This window comes from Otolemur garnettii, unplaced genomic scaffold, assembly GCF_000181295.1.
Source record: "Otolemur garnettii isolate 467f Iridium unplaced genomic scaffold, OtoGar3 scaffold00007, whole genome shotgun sequence".
NCBI classification, from domain to species: domain Eukaryota; kingdom Metazoa; phylum Chordata; class Mammalia; order Primates; family Galagidae; genus Otolemur; species Otolemur garnettii.
The window spans coordinates 17,521,993-17,542,011 of NW_003852402.1; the positions used below are offsets into that span (position 1 = coordinate 17,521,993).

A 20,019-nucleotide genomic window follows, 5' to 3' on the forward strand; every position below is an offset into this window, starting at 1 on the left:
GCCTTAGCCACTTGAGCCACAGGTGCCCAGCCACAGGTGCCCAGCCACGTTTTACATTTTTATAATGGCCGCCCTGTCCTCTGAAGCATTTGACAGCGTCAGTCACACCCTTCCTGGGTTCTGAGGTACCCTCCACTGTGGGCGTCCTCTCTGCTTATGCTGTCTCAGTTGGTCTTGTGGGCTCCTCGTTCTCTCCCTGCCTCTTGCCCAAATATCAGCATCCTCACAACCTTGGCCCTTGTTCTCTGCTCGTTTCAATCTGAGTACTCAGCCCCTCCTGTGCCCAGCACTTCAGCTATTGGGCCATAGGTGAGGGCTTCTCATCTCCTTGTCCTCCTTAGGCCTGTCTTGTCAGTGGTAGACACGTGCCTCCATCTGCCTTCTGGAGATTTCCACTGGCAATCCAAGGTCAACTTGCTCAAGACTGGGCACAGCCACCCCCCATAGTGGCCTGACCCCCTTCTCTCATCCCATCCAGTGCAAACACCACGGCATCATCTCAGTGATACATCTTAACCATATTTATTATCAGTCACTGTGCCAAACACACCCCATACATTTCTCATTTAATCCCCACAACTCTCTTATCCTTCTTTTTCGTTCTGAGACAGAGTCCTGTTCTGTCAGTCAGGCTGGAATATGGTGGTACGGTCATAGTTCACTGTAGCCTTGAACTGGGCTCAAGCAATCTTCCTGCCTCAGCCTCCCAATTAGCTGGGACTGCAGGTGCATACCACCACACCTGGATAATATTGTAATTTCTGTAGAAACAGAGTCTTGCTATGTTGCCCAGGCTTGTCTTGAACTCTTGGCCTCAAGCTATCCTACTGCCTCAGCCTCCCAAAGTGCTGGGATTACAAGTGTGAGTCACCGTGCCTGGCCTGTTATCCCCATTTTGAACATGAGAAAACTGAGGCTTTGGAAGGTAAGATGCCTTAACTTGAACTTTACCTTGGAAGTGAGAACAATGTAACCTACAAATCTGTATCCACATATTAATTTAAAATAAAACATAAAAAATTAAGTTAAAACAAATAAACAAAAAAGGACGCTTTTAAGTAGCAGAGCCAGGGACAGTACCTGGGAAGTCTGATTGAAAAGCCTCCATGCCCAGACCAGGTCTATTCAGGGTTGGAGCTTGAGGGCTGTTCCTGTCACTCTGCATGTATAGAGTCCCCAATGTTCCTGGCATCAGTGCCACCACATCCAATGAGGTGACAAGTCTTGGGCGGTCTCCCTCACATCGTGGCCACAGCATCAGTTCAGACCTTCACCATTGCTCTTCCTCTGGCCTCCCCTGCTTCAGTTTACCCTCCTCACTTCTAAGCTTGCAAATTTGTCTCAGAAATAAACTTGATCAGATCATTCTCTTGATGAAAACTCTTCAATATTAACGGTCCAAACCTTTCCGTTGACACTCAGTCCTTCTAGGTGGACCCCGGCTCCATCCCCCAATCTCCCCTCCTACCTCAGGCACTTCTCCCAGGGCAAGGTTTGGTTTTACCCATCTTTGCTCACCTGTCCCGGCACCAGCATTTAGTCCATGTTTCTTGAGTGAATATAGAAAGTCATGCTTCTTCATTAAAACTTTCAATTTCTCTTCTCTAGATCCGAGATGAAGCAAATAATTGAATATTATAAGCAAGTGATAAAAATAAAGGAAAATGCAGACTCTCTGACCAACTCCTCACTCATCAGGAAACATCTGAATGTCAGCCTCAGCGACACCTTGTGTAAATTAGGTAAGTGTGCTGACCGAATCTATTACGAGCAAGTGGCTTTTCCCTTTGTTTCATCTGCATACTTTATTTATTCTATTTATTTTTTGAGATAGAGTCTCACTCTGTCACCCTGGGTAGAGTGCCAAGGTGTCATGATAGCTCACAGCAACCTCAAACTCCCGGGTTTAAGTGATCGTCTTGCCTCAGCTTCCTGAGTAGCTGGGACTGCAGGCGCTCACCACGATTCCTGGCTAGTTTTTCTATTTTTAGTAGAGATGGGAGTCTCCTGCTCAGACTGCTCTTGAACTCCTGAGCATAAGCAGTCCACCCACCTCGGCCTCTCTGAGTGCTAGGATTACAGGTATGAACCACTGAGCCTCGCTACTGTATTTTTAAAAAGTTTTCACTTTGGCTTGGTGCCTGTGGCTCAAGCAGCTAAGGCACCAGCCACATACACCTGAGCTGGCGGGTTTGAATCCAGCCCGGGTCTGCCAGACAATAATGACAGCTGCAACCAAAAAATAGCTGGGTGTTGTGGTGGGTGCCTGTGGTCCCAACTACTTGGGAGGCGGAGGCAGGAGAATTGCTTGAGCCCAGGAGCTGGAGGTTGCTGTGAGCTGTGATGCCACATCACTCTACCCAGGGCGACAGCTTGAGACTCTGTCTCAAAAACAAACCAAAAAGGTTTTCACTTTCAGATGCTTTCAACTATTTTTTGCTACCTATTTACCTTCCATTATTAGGGAAGATACATTTTAACAATCTTTTCAGTCCATTTCTCATTCTTGTATAAGCTAAACATGTACTACACCCCTCTCTCCATTTTCTTCAAATTCTGTCTTAAGAAATTGTTTGCACTGTGTGTGCGTGGCCTCTTTGTGACTGTTCATGCTGTGACACTAAAGGTGACATGTGACCAGAAATAATAAGATGGCTTTTCATGAGGCCCACCCGTAGTTTTAGTTATATGACGTAGGTCTCAGGTTCTCAGACCTGGTCCAGAGGTTTGAAGGCCAGATCAACGTAAAGATACAAATTAAAAATTTAAAATGAGATAAAAGTTAAATATTAAAATTAAAAAATTTGGCTTTTAATCTCATGAGGAGGAGAGGGGGGTTCTGTTCCTTTATTCCTCTTGGTACCTGTCGCTTCTGTTATTATTTTAGGGGAGGAGTTCCAATTCTCTTTTGGAGTTTCTTTGACCAAAATGTTGATCTTGTTACTTGCAGTTTATGGTGACTATTGGGATTCTTCTTCACTGGTACTGGCTCAGTTAAGTGAGACTTATTTCCATCTTCCAGGGGCAGACTACTCAGGGGCCTCCTAAGAGACAGGCTCTACTCTCCAGGCTTTGCCAAGGACCTTGTTTTTTACTGCCTTGGTACTTACTTGGCCCCTTAACCTGTTAGCTTGTTGCTACAAACTTGGAAATTGAGGAGAACAGAGAGTTGAGTTGGAGGCTGCAGATGTTACTTGGATAGAAGAATGGAGACGCCTTGCCCACTGGGAAGGGCGTGGGCAGGACAGAGGCAGTCAAGGGCCTGAGCCCCACAGGGCAGAGCCTCTCAGCTTTTGTGTCTTAGATGAGCAGGTTCCCAGTGTTCCAAATCGAGACTCTCAGCCATAGGGCAGCTGGACAGGGGTGGAGCCCCCTGAAGTGGTCATCTCTAGTGTTTTGTAGATTTGTTTATTTTAGTGGGCTATACAAGAGTTTTCATTTTCTTGAGTGCCACAACTAGAAAAAGAAATTGGAACGCTGTCAGGGGTCCTGATGTCTCATCCACATGGCACTATCTGCACTTCAATCGAAATAAATGGTTTTAAGTAGGGCTGATTTTGCCCTCCAGGACAAAAGTTTGGAGAAATTTTTTTTTTCTTTTTTTGAGACAGAGCCTCAAGCTATCCCCCTGGGTAGAGTGCTGTGGCTTCACAGCTCACAGCAACCTCCAACTCCTGGGCTCAAGCGAGTCTCCTGCCTCAACCTCCCAAGTAGCTGGGACCACAGGCACCCGCCACAACGCCCAGCTATTTTTTGGTTGCAGCCATCATTGTTGTTTGGCGGGTCTGGGCTGGATTCGAACCTGCCACCTTAGGTGTATGTGGCTGGTGCCTTAGCCACTTGAGCCACAGGCGCCGAGCCTGCAGAAATTTTTGATTGGTATCATTGGCTGGGGGGTGGAGGGGATGGGAACACTACTATCATTTAGTGGGTGGAGGCCAAGGATATGGCTGAACATTTTACAAGGCCCCAAACAGCCAGCCCCCACAACAAAAAATTATCTGTCCCAACGTCAGCAATGCTGAGGTCGAGAGACGGTGACCTACAGCAGCCACTTCCTACAGCACGTGCTTGTCATCCATTTCACAACAACACATGATTGCTTTTGGCCTAGTCACTTATTGAGGCAGAAAAAGGCTTAAAATGATGGATACAGTAAATGTAGTAAAATAATATTTCCAGTTTATAGATGTACAAGTGTATGTGCCTTTTTTCTTTTCTTTTTAGTTGAGTATTTCCAGGCTGAGCATGTGAAGCATTTTATTTGCACACAGAAAATGCAGATGTAAGCCAGGCATTGTGGCAGGTGCCTGTAATCCCAGCTACTCCGGAGGCTGAGGCAGGAGGATTGCCTGAATGCAGGAGTTTGAGGTTGCTGTGCGCTAGGCTGACGCCACGGCACTCTACCCAGGGCACCAGAGTGAGACTCTATCTCAACAAAACAAAAGAAAACAAAACAACAACAAAGAAACGCAGGTGCAAATCTAGAGAAAATATATGGAAAAGGAACTACTTTATCTGCTCACTTCTTTCAATATTCTGTTATGTAACAGTTTGGTGTCTGTTCTGTGATAGAAATATATTTATTTACTTTCAGATGAAGAGGCATCTGTAAGGTGGCCATTGCTGTGTTTTTGGTGACTTAAGTCTTTATAATATTTTTAAATTTTGTAGTCGATTTTTAATGTGGTTAAGGAGGCCTTCTTGCTACCATTTCTTGCCATCACTATCTCCTGCTGTTGATTGAAGTTGATTTCTTTAACATAAGGCTCACTTCTGGCTTACAGGAACATTGTGGGTGGTTAATCAAGCCGTTAAAGTGCAAGTCTTGTGCCCTTGTTTTAACTGGTGACAGTGAGAATGGACCAACGTTATCACTTCACAAAGACAAGAGCATTAGGAGGGAAAGTAGACTGTTTATGGAGATCTCTGAATCCATTGTTCATTCATAGATAAGAAGTATTTTTAGTTTTCCTCCCTTTAATGGAAATTATCCATCTAAATGGAAATATGCCTGAGGTGACTCCATAAAATAAGAAAGGAGCCAGAGCTGCATATAGCTGGGACTCCTTACCATTAATCACTTTTAAAGACATCTTGGGCTTCTGTAGTAAAAGTGTTACTGAATATGGTCAAAGCAGTTCTGTTGGAAGCCACAGGTGTGTATTCTTTTATTGAGGAGGGGGAAAAGGAGAACTGTGGTGTAGAGATGACATTTTTAAATTCAGCAAGTCTTTAGTTTAAGTGCTTAACACATTGTAATGCATGTCAGAATTATGAGGTTGTATTCTCTTACCTGATTAGTTTGTGGAGCTGGAGTGGTTAGGGAGAATCGTTTGCCCTGTAAGGAAACACAACATGCCTCGCCCTCTTGGTACACACAGTGTGAAGCTCCCCGTGTCATGGCAGCTGAGTTGTAAATAACTGCTTGCTTCTGACTCTGTGACTGGCTTGGGGGCTTGTTGCTGCCCAACGTGGTTCATCTGCCCAAAGCCGTTACCCAGAAAGAGCAAGGTTTACAGCAGAGAGTTTTTCTGCATAGGGTTAAGCAGGGAGATGGGAGGATTTTCTCAAATACAGTTTGACAGGCAGGGGTATTAGGTAATTAGGTTTGCTAATTGGCCGAGTTTGGGGTAATACTATAGGGGTCTGGAAATCACTTTCTTGTTTTTCTTCAGCCCCTGGGGTCATGATTCTAGTAGGGTTGGTTTGTTGGTCTGGGCCGCTGGTCTTGGTAGGCTAGCCAATACACTTGAATGCAGGGCTTGGAAGACAGCTTAGAAACTACCTTTATGGTTCCAAAAGATGATGTTATTTGTGGAGAATCTTTACAGCTACTGCCTATGAGTAATTGGGGACAGTAGCTGATTATCATCACTATTTTTGGTTAAGCTTGTTCCTTTATAGAGTTTTGGGGCTCTTAGTTCTTACCTTGCACCCTGTCATCATCAGTAAGGGCAGTTTCAGACTCATGTATGAAACTACTATTTATTTCTTTTGTTTGTAACTTGTCTCCCTTCTGGGGAGGACCCTTGGGTGCTCTTCAGGGAGGTTGCTTGTCACTAAAGTGGTCTCCTAGGTCCCTCAGTGTGACTTTTATGATGCCATATGGACTGTATTTTAGTTCACATCATCCCAAACATACTTTCTAAATTTGGTGCAGAAGTATTTTGGTCTTTTCTGAGTGTAGTCACAGACAAACAGACAAACAGATAGACACTAGGTTCCCCATGCTCAAAGGAAGGTACTAAAAGCTGTGTAGGATTCAAAAATCAAAGAAGTTAACTTCTGCCTTCAAGCAACTTACCATTTTATTAGGACACAAAACAAAACTTAGACTAAAAAAATATAACACATCAAGGATTTAAAATGTAGCCTGAGGCTCAATGAGTAGTGCCCCGGCCCCATACATTGAGGGTGGTGGGTTCAAACCCGGCCCCAGCCAAACTGCAACAACAATAACAAAATAGCTGGGTGTTGTGGCAGGCACCTGTAGTCCCAGCTACTCAGGAGGCTGAGGCAAGAGAATCGCCTAAGCCCAAGAGCTGGAGGTTACTGTAAGCTATGACGCCCCAGTACTCTACCAACGGTGACAAAATGAGACTGTCTCAAAAAAAAAAAAAAAAAAAAAGCAACAACAACAGAAAAAACCATACCCTGGCAGGAGGGGACTGAACTGGATTTTGGTTTTAGCTTGACAAAAATCAGCCATGTGACCTTCAGCAAGTTACAACCTCCCTGGCCCAGGTCTGCCCCTGGGTCCCATCTGTAAAATAAGGGTGTTGAGTTCCTTAAGGCCCTCAACAGAGTTAAAATTCAATGCTTCAATATAAAGGAAGACAGTGATCTGTAGCAAGAGCCTTTTCAAGGAAAACCTCTTGGGAGGGACCATTAAGGAAGTAGAGGGAGTAAGCTGTCTGAGAAAGGGGGCACTTCTAGATGGGGAACTGCATATACAAAGGTAGCCACAAGCAGTACGTGGAGGGGATGGTCAAGAGCTGCCAGGAGGGCTGATGAAAAAGTATCCAGATAGAGGGGGAGGTGGGAGGTGGCAAAGAAGGAAAACAGGCAGTGATGGGAGAGTTGGGGCAGACTAGTGACTGAAGGACGTCCTGTCCTGCAGTCAAGTGGCAATTTAAGACTGAAGAAGTCAGGTGGTGCCCACAGCTCAGTGGGTAGGGCACCGGCCACATACACCCAGGCTGGTGGGTTTGAACCTGGCCTGGGCCAGCTAAACAATGACAATCGCAACAAAAACAATAAAACAATAATAGCTGGGCATTGTGGCGGGCACCTGTAGTCCCAGCTACTTGGGAGGTTGAGGTAAGAGAGTCACTTAAGCCCAAGAGTTTGAAGTTGCTTTGAGCTGTGACAACACAGCACTCTATTGAGGGGGACATAGTGAGACTCTGGCTCAAAAAAAAAAAAAGACTGAAGAAGTCCTGGGAGCCAGTGATCCTCAGATGGGCTCCTTATATTTAGGAGATTGTTTTGGAAATTCTTCAGAATGATTCAGATCTCATCAAGACTATCTACACAGTGAATAATTCTTACCCATCTTATGTAATTTAACTCCCAACCTTATCACCACCTAAGAAGCACTAAAAATAGTCCAGATTGTCCAGATTGAGCATCCCTAATCTGAATCCCCAAAACCCAAGATGCTCCAAATTCCAAAACTTTTTGAGCTCCAACTTGATGCTCAAAGGAAATACCCATGGGAGCATTTTAGCCTTTTAAAGGTTGGGATTAGGGAGGCTCAACCAGTAAGTATGATGCAAATATTCCAAAATCTGAAACACTTCTAGGCTCAAGTATTTTGGGTAGGGGATACTCAACCTGTGGTTTATTATCTAAAATTATAGATTTATTTGTTCACTAGGATTTTACTTATATGTCTCTTGGTTTGTCTCCCTTGCTAAAAAGATGAGACTTGGAGACTTAATCTGTCTTTTCTACCATTGTACACTCTAAGAAGAGTGCTGGCACCTAGTAGGTCAGTGTTTTTCAACCTATTTTTATCTCACAGCACACTTGAACCTATAAACTCCTGTGTCACACTTAAATTATGTTGATCAAAAAAAAAAGTAAAAGAAAGAATATACTTATTGTGTTTTGAACTTCTCTTGAAAATAATCCAATTAATGATATAAAAATATTTTCTTGGCATATTTAAGATCCTCTCCCAGCTCGGCGCCTGTGGCTCAAGCGGCTAGGGTGCCAGCCACATACACCTAAGGTGGTGGGTTCGAATCCAGCCAAACAACAATAATGGCTGCAACCAAAAAATAGCCAGGCGTTGTGGCGGGCGCCTGTGGTCCCAGCTACTTGGGAGGCGGAGGCAGGAGACTCGCTTGAGCCCAGGTGTTGAAGGTTGCTGTGAGCAGTGAAGCCATGGCACTCTACCCAGGGTGACAGCTTGAGGCTCTGTCTCAAAAAAAAAAAAAAAAAAAAAAAGATCCTCTTCCAGCACACCAGAGTGCCATGGCACACAGGTTGAAAATCACTGTAGTGGATGTTCAATAAACATTTGCTGAGCAAATGAATGTGTGATGGAGGAAATGCCTTCACCAATTCAGATTTACCCTCTTGCTTTAGAAAAGCAAGCATTGATTCCTAAGGGCATTTAATTACTTGTATTAATTATTAATTATTAATATTATTAATATTAATTATTAATTATTAATTAATTTAATTACTTGTATTCTTGTCATAATTCATTCAATTGCTCATTCAATAATTCATTCAGCAGAGTAGGCTTAGTGAACTGCTTCCACCCACCTCCCAAGCTCGGACCTGGTTCTCAGTGGCAGCCCTGATGCAGTGGTCCTTCCCCTCTCCCCAGCTAGCCATAAGAACCTTCCTGGGTCATGTGCCAGGTAAGACAGGTGACCTGGGATGGGCTGAGCAGCAATAAGAGCGGTTCTGCCCACGGGGTCTGATCTGGCTGTGCTCAGAAGTGAGTCACTCATTTGAAACCACACTCAAGAAAGAACATTGTAAAACTTCTCACCAGAGGAGGGAGGCAAGATGGCCACCTGAAGCCAGCTTTTGGCAGAGGCTTCCGTCCAGAGGGAGAAATAATGGCCAGAAATAACCCAATAAAGTGGAAGATCAGGAGCTGAGCTGAGAGAGAGGATCGATAGGTTCACATCACCCCTGCTGTGACAAGCTGTGACTCCAAGGAAACAAATTTCAGGTATAAAACCCATCTCAAGGAGGATGGGAACCCTTTCCCAACCCCCCGGAGGAGAGCGACTTGAGGAGAATAGAGAACAGAGGACCTTTTGTTTCATCAAAGGGGAGAGAACAACTAAGGGCTGAGACTCCCTCCATAGACAGGTACTGCTGCAAGCCCAGACAGTCTCTTGCCTGGGCCAAAAGTTGATCTATTCTCCCTACCTTCCTAAACTCCCAATCCACCCCTCCCCCGTCTCTGGGCAGTCTGGAAGACTACCCCCTGCTATAATGGGCAAGCTCCCAGCCCATTCTCCCACCCCATGGGCAAGCTCCCAGCCCGTTCCTCTGTTCCTCCCCTCCCCAACCCTGGGTCGATTCTGAGAAAAGCCTTCAGAACAAAAAAGCATGGGAAGTCTCAAGTTTCACAAAAAACCCCCCAAGTTCCCGGTGAACTAACAATGGTGAGAAACCTACCTAACCTCTGTTATCCAAGCAGTAACCATTGTATAACCATTGTTACCTAAATTGTATCTATTGTCACCCAAGCTGTAACCCCACGCTGAGCTAACCACAACATTCTGCTTCTATATTGGCCTGCTTGCTTATAAGACAACCTGCCTCCCACTGGGGCACCGACTGCCTCTCAGAGCAGCGGTCCCCTGTTCAGGTGTATTAACTTGATTGCATCTAAGTGGGGTTTGAGTCTGTCTTTTCAGTTTGTGAGAGTTACAACACTGCTAAATCCGGAGTGTTTAGAAGATTTTTCCTAGGGCGATGTGCCTCATGAGCTGTGGGGCAATTGTGCTGAAGCTATAACTTTAATAGAGGCAGGGAGTCACAAGGGGAGAGAGTCTTGCCCCATGTTGGAAAGAGCATAGCTCGGGGCCTGTGCTTCTGACCACCGGGGACCACAGCCCACTGGCTCACTGGCTCCCTGGCTTGGCAGCCTGTGGTGGGCAGCTCAGCTCCCTGCCAGGCTACTGCGACTGGCAGCTGCAGTAGTGACTCCTGCCCAGCTCCTGTGACCTGCAGCCCACACTGGCTCCTGAGACTCCACAGCCTGCAGCTGGCGACTCCACCCTTCTGTGACCCACAGCTGGTGACTCCTGCCCAGAAGCTCCTGCAACCTCTGAGGCCCCCTCGGCCAGTGACTCCACCCTCCAGCTCTCCTCTAGCTCCTGCGACCTGCAAACAGCAGTACCCCAGACTGGTGGCACCACCCTGACAGTGGTAGCACCACCCCTGATAGGGGTGGCAGCTCCACGGTCCCTCCCACTGGCATCAAATTGAGCTACCAGTGGACCTCTGCTGCCTAGATGCTGAAGACCTTTTGAACTTTCCCATCTGATTGGTGCTTGTGTTGACGGGGCAATTGGCTTGGAACTCTTGACCTGGGCCAATCACCTGGGACCCACCAAGGTTGTACCCTTATTGTGCTATCGTGGGAGTGTGGGATTCTCCCCTTCCAGTTGTCGCCTGTGTGTGTGGGGTGGGGTGTCTTAGTTGCTTAAATATCTCCATAGCTGAGATTTCAGCCCAAAGCCACTGATTCACTAGGATTGGACAGAGACTAGCTGGTCAGCACCATCTAGCCCCACCACACCAAGCAGGTCCCTAGAGTTTCAGGCTGTAGTTCTGAATGGGACCTTTGTAAAGCTCTAAGGGAAAAACCACAATCACCAGTCCCAGTTCTTTGGTAAAGGGCTGGTTAATTACAACTCCAAGAGCCCTCAATTTAATTTCACCTTGCCAGCTTCTCTAGCCAAATGGCGAAAAATAATCATGGGGCAGAATCAGCAGAAAAACTCTGGCAACATGAATAATCAGAGTAGATCAACTCCCTCAAAGAATGACAACGGAGACACAACAGAAGATCCCATTCATAAACAAATGTCTGAGATATCAGAAACCAAATTCAGAATTTGGATTGCAAATAAAATTAACAGAATGGAGGTAAAGATGGAATTAGAAATTCAAGGAGCAATTCAAAAGTTGTCTCAAGAATTCAATGAATTCAAAGACAAAAATCACCAAAGACTTTGACACATTGAGACAAGAATTTGCAGCTCTCAAAGGTCTGAGAAATATAGTAGCATCCCTCAGTAACAGAATGGAGTAAGCAGAAAAAAGGATCTCTGACATTGAAGACAAAGCTTTGGAATGCTCCCAAATGCTCAAAGAGGAAGAAAAATGGAGAGCAAAAACAGATCATTTCCCGAGAGAATCGTGGGACCATTCCAAAAGAGCAAACATTCACCTGATAGGAATCCATAAAGGAGAAGAGGATGGTCCGATCCTCAAGGCAGATACTTGAAGAGATAATTGAGGAGAACTTCCCAAGCATGGCAAGAGACACTGAAATTCAGATAGCAGACAGTTTCAGAACCCCAGCACGACTCAACCCAAATAAAGCATCTTCTAGACACACTGTAATTAACTTTGCCAAAGGAATAAACCCTGCAAGCAGTCAGATGTAAGAAAATCATAACCTACAAGGGGAAGAATATTAGAGTGACGGCAGATCTTTCTGCTGAAACTTTTCAAGCCAGAAGAAGATGGCCATGAACCTTTGATCTTCTAAAACAAAACAACTTTCAATGCAGGATCCTGTAGCCAGCTAAATTGAGCTTCATTTATGATGGAGAAGTTAAATACTTTATTGACATACACATGTTGAAGAAATTTACCATAACCAAACCAGCTCTTCAGAATATCCTCAGACCCATCCTTCATAATGACCAGCACAATGCTCTACCACTAAAGTAAACTCACTCTGAAATTCTTGACCAAAACCCAATTTCCACAGTGGTGAAAAGATTCAAAATATCCACTGGACTTTTGAAAAACTGGACACTTAAAATACTACCAGGCTTATCAATACTCTCAATTAATGTGAATGGCTTAAACTGTCCTTAAGAGGCATAGTTTGGCTGATTGGACAGAAAAACTCAGGCCAGATATCTGCTGCATACAAGAATCTCATCTTACCTTAAAGGACCCAGGGTGAAGGGATGGACATCTGTAATCTGGGCAAATGGAAATCAGAAAAAAGCAGGGAGTGGCACTTTTATTTGCAGATATACTAGGCTTTAAACCAACAAAAGTAAGGAAAGACAAGGATGGTCACTTCGTATTTGTTAAGGGAAACAATCAACATGATGAGATGTCAATTATTAACATTTATGCGCCCAACCAGAATGCTCCTCAATTATAAGGGAGACCCTAACAGACTTGAGCAATTTAATATCTTCCAGCACCATAATCTATCCAACACTGGATAGATCCTCCAATAAGAAACTAAACAAAGAAATTTTGGACTTAAACTTCACCATGCAACAATTGAATTTAACAGACATCTATAGAATATTTCATCCTAACAAAACTGAATACACATTCTTCTCATCAGCCCATGGAACACCCTCCAAAATTTAACACATCTAGGTCATAAGTGTAACCTCAGAAAATTTAGAAGTATAGAAATTATTCCTTGTATTTTCTTGGATCATCACGTAATAAAAGTTGAACTCACCAATAATAGGTATCTGCATACTCGTACAAAGACAATGGAAACTAAATAACCTTATCTGAATGATAGCAGGGTCATAGATGAGATTAAGAAGGAAATTGCCAATTTTTTGGAACAAAACAATAATGAAGACATGAATTATCAAAACCTGTGGGATACTGCAAAGGCATTCCTAAGAGGGAAATTTATAGTGAGAGAATGCAAAGAGAGAAAGTCAGTAACTTAATGGGATATCTTAAGCAACTGGAAAAGGAACATTCCAACCCAGCAGAAGAAAAGAAATAGCTACAATTAGAGCAGAACTAAATGAAATCAAAAACAAAAAAATTATTCAAAAGATCAATGAATCAAAAAGTTGTTTTTTTTGGAAAATTCAACAAAATTGATAAACCTTTGGTTAACCTAACCAAAAATAGAAAATTAAAGTCCATAGTATCATCAATCAGAAAAGACAAAGGCGAAATAACAACAGACACCTCAGAAATTTAAAAAATCCTTAATGAATACTACAAAAAACTTTATTCTCAGAAATATGAAAATCTGAAAGAAATTGACCAATACTTGGAAGCATGCCAACTTCCTAGACTTAATCAGGAAGAACTGGAAATGCTGAACAGACCTACAAGTACTGAAATAGGATCAACAATATGAACTCTCCCAGAAAAAAGAGTCTGGGACCAGATGGCTACACATCAGAATTCTGCCAAACCTTTAAAGAGGAACTGGTACCTATATTACTTAACCTTTTCCAAAACATCGAAAATGAAGGAATACTTCCCAGCACATTCTATGAAGCAAATATCACCTTGATCCCCAAACCAGGAAAAGACTCAACAAGAAAAGAAAACTATAGACCAATATCTTTAATGAGCATAGATGCAAAAATATTCAATTAGATCCTGCCAAACAGAATCCAGCAACACATCAAATGAATTATACACCATGAGCAAGTGGGTTTTATCCCAGGGACTCAAGGTTGGTTCAATATATGTAAATCTATAAATATAAACCATCACATAAACAAACTAAAAAACAAAGACCATATGATTCTCTCAGTAGATGCAGAAAAAGCTTTTGAGAATATCCAGCATCCTTTCACGATCAGAGAACATTTAAGAAAACAGGTATAGAAGGGACTTTTCTTAAACTGATAGAGGCCATCTACAGCAAACCTACAGCCAATATCTTATTGAATGGAGTAAAATTGAAAATTTCCACTCAGGTCAGAAACCAGACAAGGTTGCCCATTGTCTCCACTGCTTTTTAACATTGTAATGGAAGTCTTAGCTATCACAATCAGGCAAGAGAAGGCGATCAAGGGTATACAAATAGGGTCAAAGGAGATCAAACTTTCACAGATGATATAATTTTATACCTGGAAAACCCCAGTGAATCAACTACAAAACTCTTAGAAGTGATCAAGGAATACAGTAGCATCTCAGTATACAAAATCAATGCTCACAAATCCAGTAGCTTTTATCTATACCAATAATAGTCAAGCTGGAAAAACAGTCAAGGACTCTATTACATGTACAGTTGTGCCAAAGAAGATGAAATACTTGGGAATTTACCTAACAAAGGACGTGAAAGATCTCTATAAAGAGAATTATGGAACTCTGAGAAGAGAAATATCTGAAGATGTGGAAGAACATACCATGCTCATGGCTGGGAAGAATCAACATTGTTAAAAAGTCCATATTAGCAATTTATAAATTTAATGCAATCCCTATCAAAACACCGCCGTCATACTGTAAAGATCTGGAAAAAATAGTACTTCATTTTGTATGGAACCAGAAAAAACCACAAATACCCAAGACATTACTCAGAAATAAAAACAAAGCAGGAGGAATCACGCTACCAGACTTCAAACTATACTATAAATCTCTAGTGATCAAAACAGCATGGTATTGGTGCAAAAATAGAGAGGTAGATGTATGGAACAGAGTTGAGAACGAAGAGATGAACCCAGACACTTATCATCATTTGATCTTTGATAAACCCATCAAAAATATAAATTTGGGGAAAAATTCCCTATTTAGCAAATGGTGCTGGGAGAATTGGCTGGCAACTTGTAGAAGACTGAAACTGGACCCACACCTTTCACCATTAACAAAAATTGACCCTCACTGGATAAAAGATTTAAACTTAAGACATGAAACTATAAAGATTCTTGGAAAGAGTGCAGGAGAAACATTTAAACAAATTGGCCTGGGAGAATACTTTATGAAGAGGATCCCCCGGGGCAATTGAAGCAACACCAAAAATACATTACTGGGATCTGATCAAACTAAAAAGCTTCTACACTGCCAAGAACACAGTAAGTAAAGCAATCAGTCTTCAGAATGGGAGAGGACCTTTGCAGGTTATGCTTAGGACAAAGGTTTGATAACCAGAATCCACAGAGAACTCAAACTTATTAATAATAAAAGAACAAGTAATCCCATTTCATTGTGGACAAGGGACTTGAACAGAAGCTTCTCTGAAGAAGATAGGCGCATGGCCTACAGACACATGAAAAAATGCTCATCATCTTTAATCATCAGAGAAATGCAAATCAAAACCACTTTGAGATATCATCTAACTCCTGTAAGAGTGGCTCACATAACAAAATCCCCAAACTACAGATGTTGGCGTGGATATGGAGAAAAGGGAACACTTCTGCACTGCTGGTGGGAGTGCAAGCTAATACATCCCTTTCGGAAAGAAGTATGGAGAATACTTAGGGCTCTAAAAGTAGACCGGCCTTTTGATCCTGCAATTCCTGTACTAGGTGTATGTCCAAAAGACCCCAAATCACTTTATAACAAAGATATTTGCACCAGATTGTTTGTTGCAGCTCAATTCATAATAGCCAAGTCATGGAAGAAGCCCAAGTGCCCATCAATCCATGAATGGATTAATAAATTATGGTACATGTACACCATGGAATATTATGCAGCCTTAAAAAATGATGGAGACTTTACCTCTTTTACGTTTACATGGATGGAGCTGGAACATATCCTACTTAGTAAAGTATCTCAAGAGTGGAAGAAAAAATTTTCAATGTACTCAGGACTATTATGAAACCAATTTACAATCACTCACACTTTCATATGAAGAATAGATTACAACTATGGCCCAAGATGAAGGAGGGAGAAGGGGGGATGGGAAGGGAGGGTGGAGGTCAGATGGAGGGTGAATGGTGGGATCACACCTGTGATGCATATTGCAAGGGTACATGTCAGATCTACTAGTATAGAGTATAAATGTCTTAACACAATAACTAAGTAAACAAGATGAGGTATTTATTAACCAGTGTGATGTAAGCGTTCCTAATTCTATATGAAATCAGCACATTGTACCCTATAACTGCATTCATGCATGATCTATGTGTTTATGATTTAATAAAAAAAAATTCATCCAGGAAATATTTTTTGTACCTACTGAGTAACAAGCTCTAATTTAGTTCCTGGGAAGTAGAAGTAAACAGGAGAGGGAGAGAGAGTAACCCTGCTCACACTGGGGGAGAAGGCTGGCAGACAACTAAATACGCAATGGTTGCACGGCAATTATGGAAAATGTCACTGTGGAGATGGGAGTTAGATAACTGAATACACAATGGCTTCACTACAGGTGGGGAAATTGCTATCATGGGCAAATACATACTAAGTGGGGACTTTGAGCTGTCAGATGGAGGGGGATGGTGTGGGAGTGTATCTCAGGAAGTGATATGATGAGTAGTTAGTTGCTCACTAAGGGAAGCAGAGGGAGGATGAGAGTCATCTAGGCAGTGGGAATATAATTTTTGAGGCTGGAAGGAGCTAAAAAGGCCCACGTGGCCGGAGAACAGAGAGCAACACTGTGGGGGTGGGGGTGGGGGTGCATGAGCAGGATGTTAGAGAGGGCTAGGGGGCTTGGTCACAGGCCTCCCAGGCCCAATCAAGTACTTGGGATGTTACTTACCATTGCAGCAGCTGGAAGCTGTTGGAGAAGCTGTTCTCTGCAAAGTAGGTTCAGTGTCAGGAACCTAGAGTCATTCTTCCAGCACAGTCCTCACAGGAGATTTCTTATATCATATTTTAAAATAATATTGTGAGTCCACAGTCATGAAAGAGAAAAATGCCTTTCATTTTCTATTTTCTATTCCTTTCCAAGGTGTAAAGGAATAGAAAGGTCTGACCTCTCAAACAGACTGAACTCCCAGGGGCAGGGGCCTTATCATTTATTCTGTGTATCTTCAAAGCGTGAGAAACAGGCGAGCTGTACCTACGTGCTCTGTGACTGTAGGAAGGCTGAGAGGTAGATAAACAGGTTCTTTTAATTACAAGACTTAGTACACAGAAATTTGACTAATTTCCCCCCAGATATTTTACTGGGGTTAGTCAAGAGAAATTATGGCTGTGCTCCCAGTTAACAATATTGAGAAGAACAACCTCATTGTAATTTTACCTGTTGAAAACAATAATCTTTAGTCGACTTTTCAGATTTCATTTCAGGTTACCAATTAACAGTCCTAATTCCTAGCTTGAATGTCTTGGCACTTTCCTTAGTGTTCCATTATTGTATTTGATCAGCATGTAGAATGCAGTGTAATCTTCCAAGGATATGAAACTAGTGGACCTCCTGCAACTTTTGATAATTAAGATTTTACCCTTTTTTTTTTTTTTTTCAGTTTTTGTCCAAGGCTGGGTTTGAACCCGCCACCTCTGACATATGGGGCCGGTGTCCTACTCCTTTGAGCCACAGGTGTTGCCCCGATAATTAAGATTTTAATAAAAATCACATTTTATGCTTGAGACTATTATAAACATGTGTTAAACTGATAAATTTGTTTCTTCTTTTTTTTTGAGACAGAGTCTATGTTGCCCTGGGTAGAGTGCCATGACATCACAGCTCATGGGAACCTCAAACTCTTGGGCTTAAGCAATTCTCTTGCCTCAGCCTCCCAAGTAGCTGAGACTACAGGCATCCACCACAATAGTCGACTATTTTGTTGTTGTTGTTGCAATTGTCATTGTTGTTTAGCAGACCCAGGCCGAGTTTGAACCCGCCACACTCGGTGTATGTAGCTGGTGCCGTAACCACTGTGCTACGGGCACTGGGCCTGTTTCTTCTTCTGATCACAGTTTTGCGAGGCACTTATAAATGAAATCTCTTTTTGTTCGGTATATATCCTTTACAGTTCATCACCTTTCGATTTTGATCCAATTTCAAGTACCAACCTTAACGTTATACAACTGTCAATTCTAGGGATTCCAGTAGGAACCCTGCCTTGAAATGAGGGTTTTGTGAGTTATGCCCTGAGCTGCCTCTGACATAGGGCTCTTCCTCTGTGATGAGTGTTTTATATTTTTCTACTGAGAAACCATTTCTGTGGGAGAAAAGAATAGAAATGTGGCTTTTCAGGCTCCATTATATAATATCAAGCTGAGTGTTCTGTTCTGAATTGTTTGTTTCGGATGAAGTGTGGTGGATGAACATCATGTTACTTCCCTCTCCCTGGGATTCTTTTGAAAAAGAAATACCAACTTTCTTAGTCAAATTGAGAAAGAAGAAATTGCACAAAGGCTCTAGTGGGTGCCCCTCAGAAGGGTCAGTCAGTCCCTTCTCTTAATTTAAAAATGCTCAGCTCAAGTAGAACTCTCTTCTCAAAAGCAGTTGATGGCTTAGTCCAAAAGGCAGGTAAGTGATACAAATACACCTTACATCTTAACGTAAATATAAATGTCCATTCTTTCCCCAAACTTTCAGGATCCTTCACCTTTCCCCCCACTTCCATCTTTTGCAGTTGTCTTGTCTTCTCATAATTTGGAATTTTTTTTTTTTTTTGAAGCTCATGGTATTGACTTTTTTCAAACCATTCAGTCTGGTTTTCTTAGAAAACAACTCCCTTTCAATTCACACTCAAATGCTACTAGTCTGGATTATGCTTAATTTCCTCATTTGACTGACAAACCCAATTGACTCTGGGCCCCGATGGAACTGAAATATTGGGGACAGAAGTATGCCAGCAGGGCAGAAACGAGCCTCCTAGCTGCAGGGGATCTAGTGTGCCCTGGGGATCAGGGCATATGTTTTGTCTGTATTTTTTGTATGCTATTGATTGCAGGAAACTGATGAATAGGCCTCGTAAGTTTAGAAAACTTTTAAACCTGGAAGGGACTCTAGAGATCGCTGAGCTGATTTTAAAGCTGAGGAAATAGTGGATATGTCACATGACTCGCCCTGGTACATCAGATCAGAGCATCCTATGAATTAGATAGCATAATCTCTGAGGTTCACAAAGACCACGAGACCTTCCAAAACATCACAGCTAATTTGTAATAGATTTAAGTCTTGGAATCCAGTTCTCTGACCCACCTTCCCAGGCCTTCCCTGTCTGTGGCCTCTGGGCGTTTGTGGTCTTGAGGAGACAAACATACAAGGATAACTGCAATCCACTGTGTGGTGTACTGTGACAGACACTGGAGAGGGCACCGGGAAGCACGTGACAGGCAACAAGGAGGACTTTCTAGAGAAAGCGACTTGAGCCATGAGTAGTACTGAAAGATAGATGCTTGGTGAAAAAATTCAGGACAAACATTTAGGTAAGAAGGATCAGCAAGAACAAAGGCACAAAGACGGGGTGATGCTCTGGAAGGGGGAGGGTTGGGGAATGATGTTGGAATAATCGTAAAGGTTGGGCAACAGAAACTTGTCTACCATGCTCCAGGGTTCGGCAGGGAAGTGTCTGTGGGATTTCTGGCTCTAAGAGGCACGAGAAGATTTGTGTTTTAAATGCAATACTCTTATGGCCCAATGGGGGATGGGATATGTAAACTAAGACAGGGATCTAGAAATGGAGAGGAGGAGCTGAATTGGAGACTTAGTAGGTAAACCCAGCAAGACTTGATGGGATGTGGGAGGTGAGGCAATGGAAACTGTCAAAAGCATCTCCTGATTTATGGCTGTGCCATAGGCCAGGGCAGCTGGGTGGGTGACGCTGAAGTCATTACAGGACAGAGTGCACAGTTTGGGGGGTAGGGGTGAGAGCCATGATGAACTAATATTGGGCAGGTTGAGTCTGAATATCTTATCAAAGGGAAGACATTCAGTAGTGGTCAGTAGACTATAAGTCTGAGGGCTAGGAGGTAGAAGGCTGAGCCAGAGAAAGCACCTGGGAATCCTCAGTTCGTGTTGGCCCAGCCCAATAGAATCGTTGGATAGAGATGAAGTAGAAACAAAGTAGAAATGAAGACGAATGGCTCGGCGCCTATAGCTCAACCGGCTAAGGCGCCAGCCACGTACACCTAAGGTGGCGGGTTTGAATCCCCAGCCCGGACCGCCAAACAACA

At 43.0% G+C, this 20,019-nt stretch overlaps 1 protein-coding gene across 1 annotated transcript in view; it reads left to right on the forward strand.

The window, feature by feature from the left end:
* LOC100959601 (putative tetratricopeptide repeat protein 41) overlaps window positions 1-20,019 on the forward strand; it is an 81,399-nt gene that overhangs the window by 54,467 nt on the left and 6,913 nt on the right. Inside the window, exon 14 of the mRNA XM_023509466.1 lies at window positions 1,609-1,742. Coding sequence (XP_023365234.1) covers window positions 1,609-1,742 — 134 coding nt within the window. The remainder of the gene's footprint in view (window positions 1-1,608; window positions 1,743-20,019) is intronic.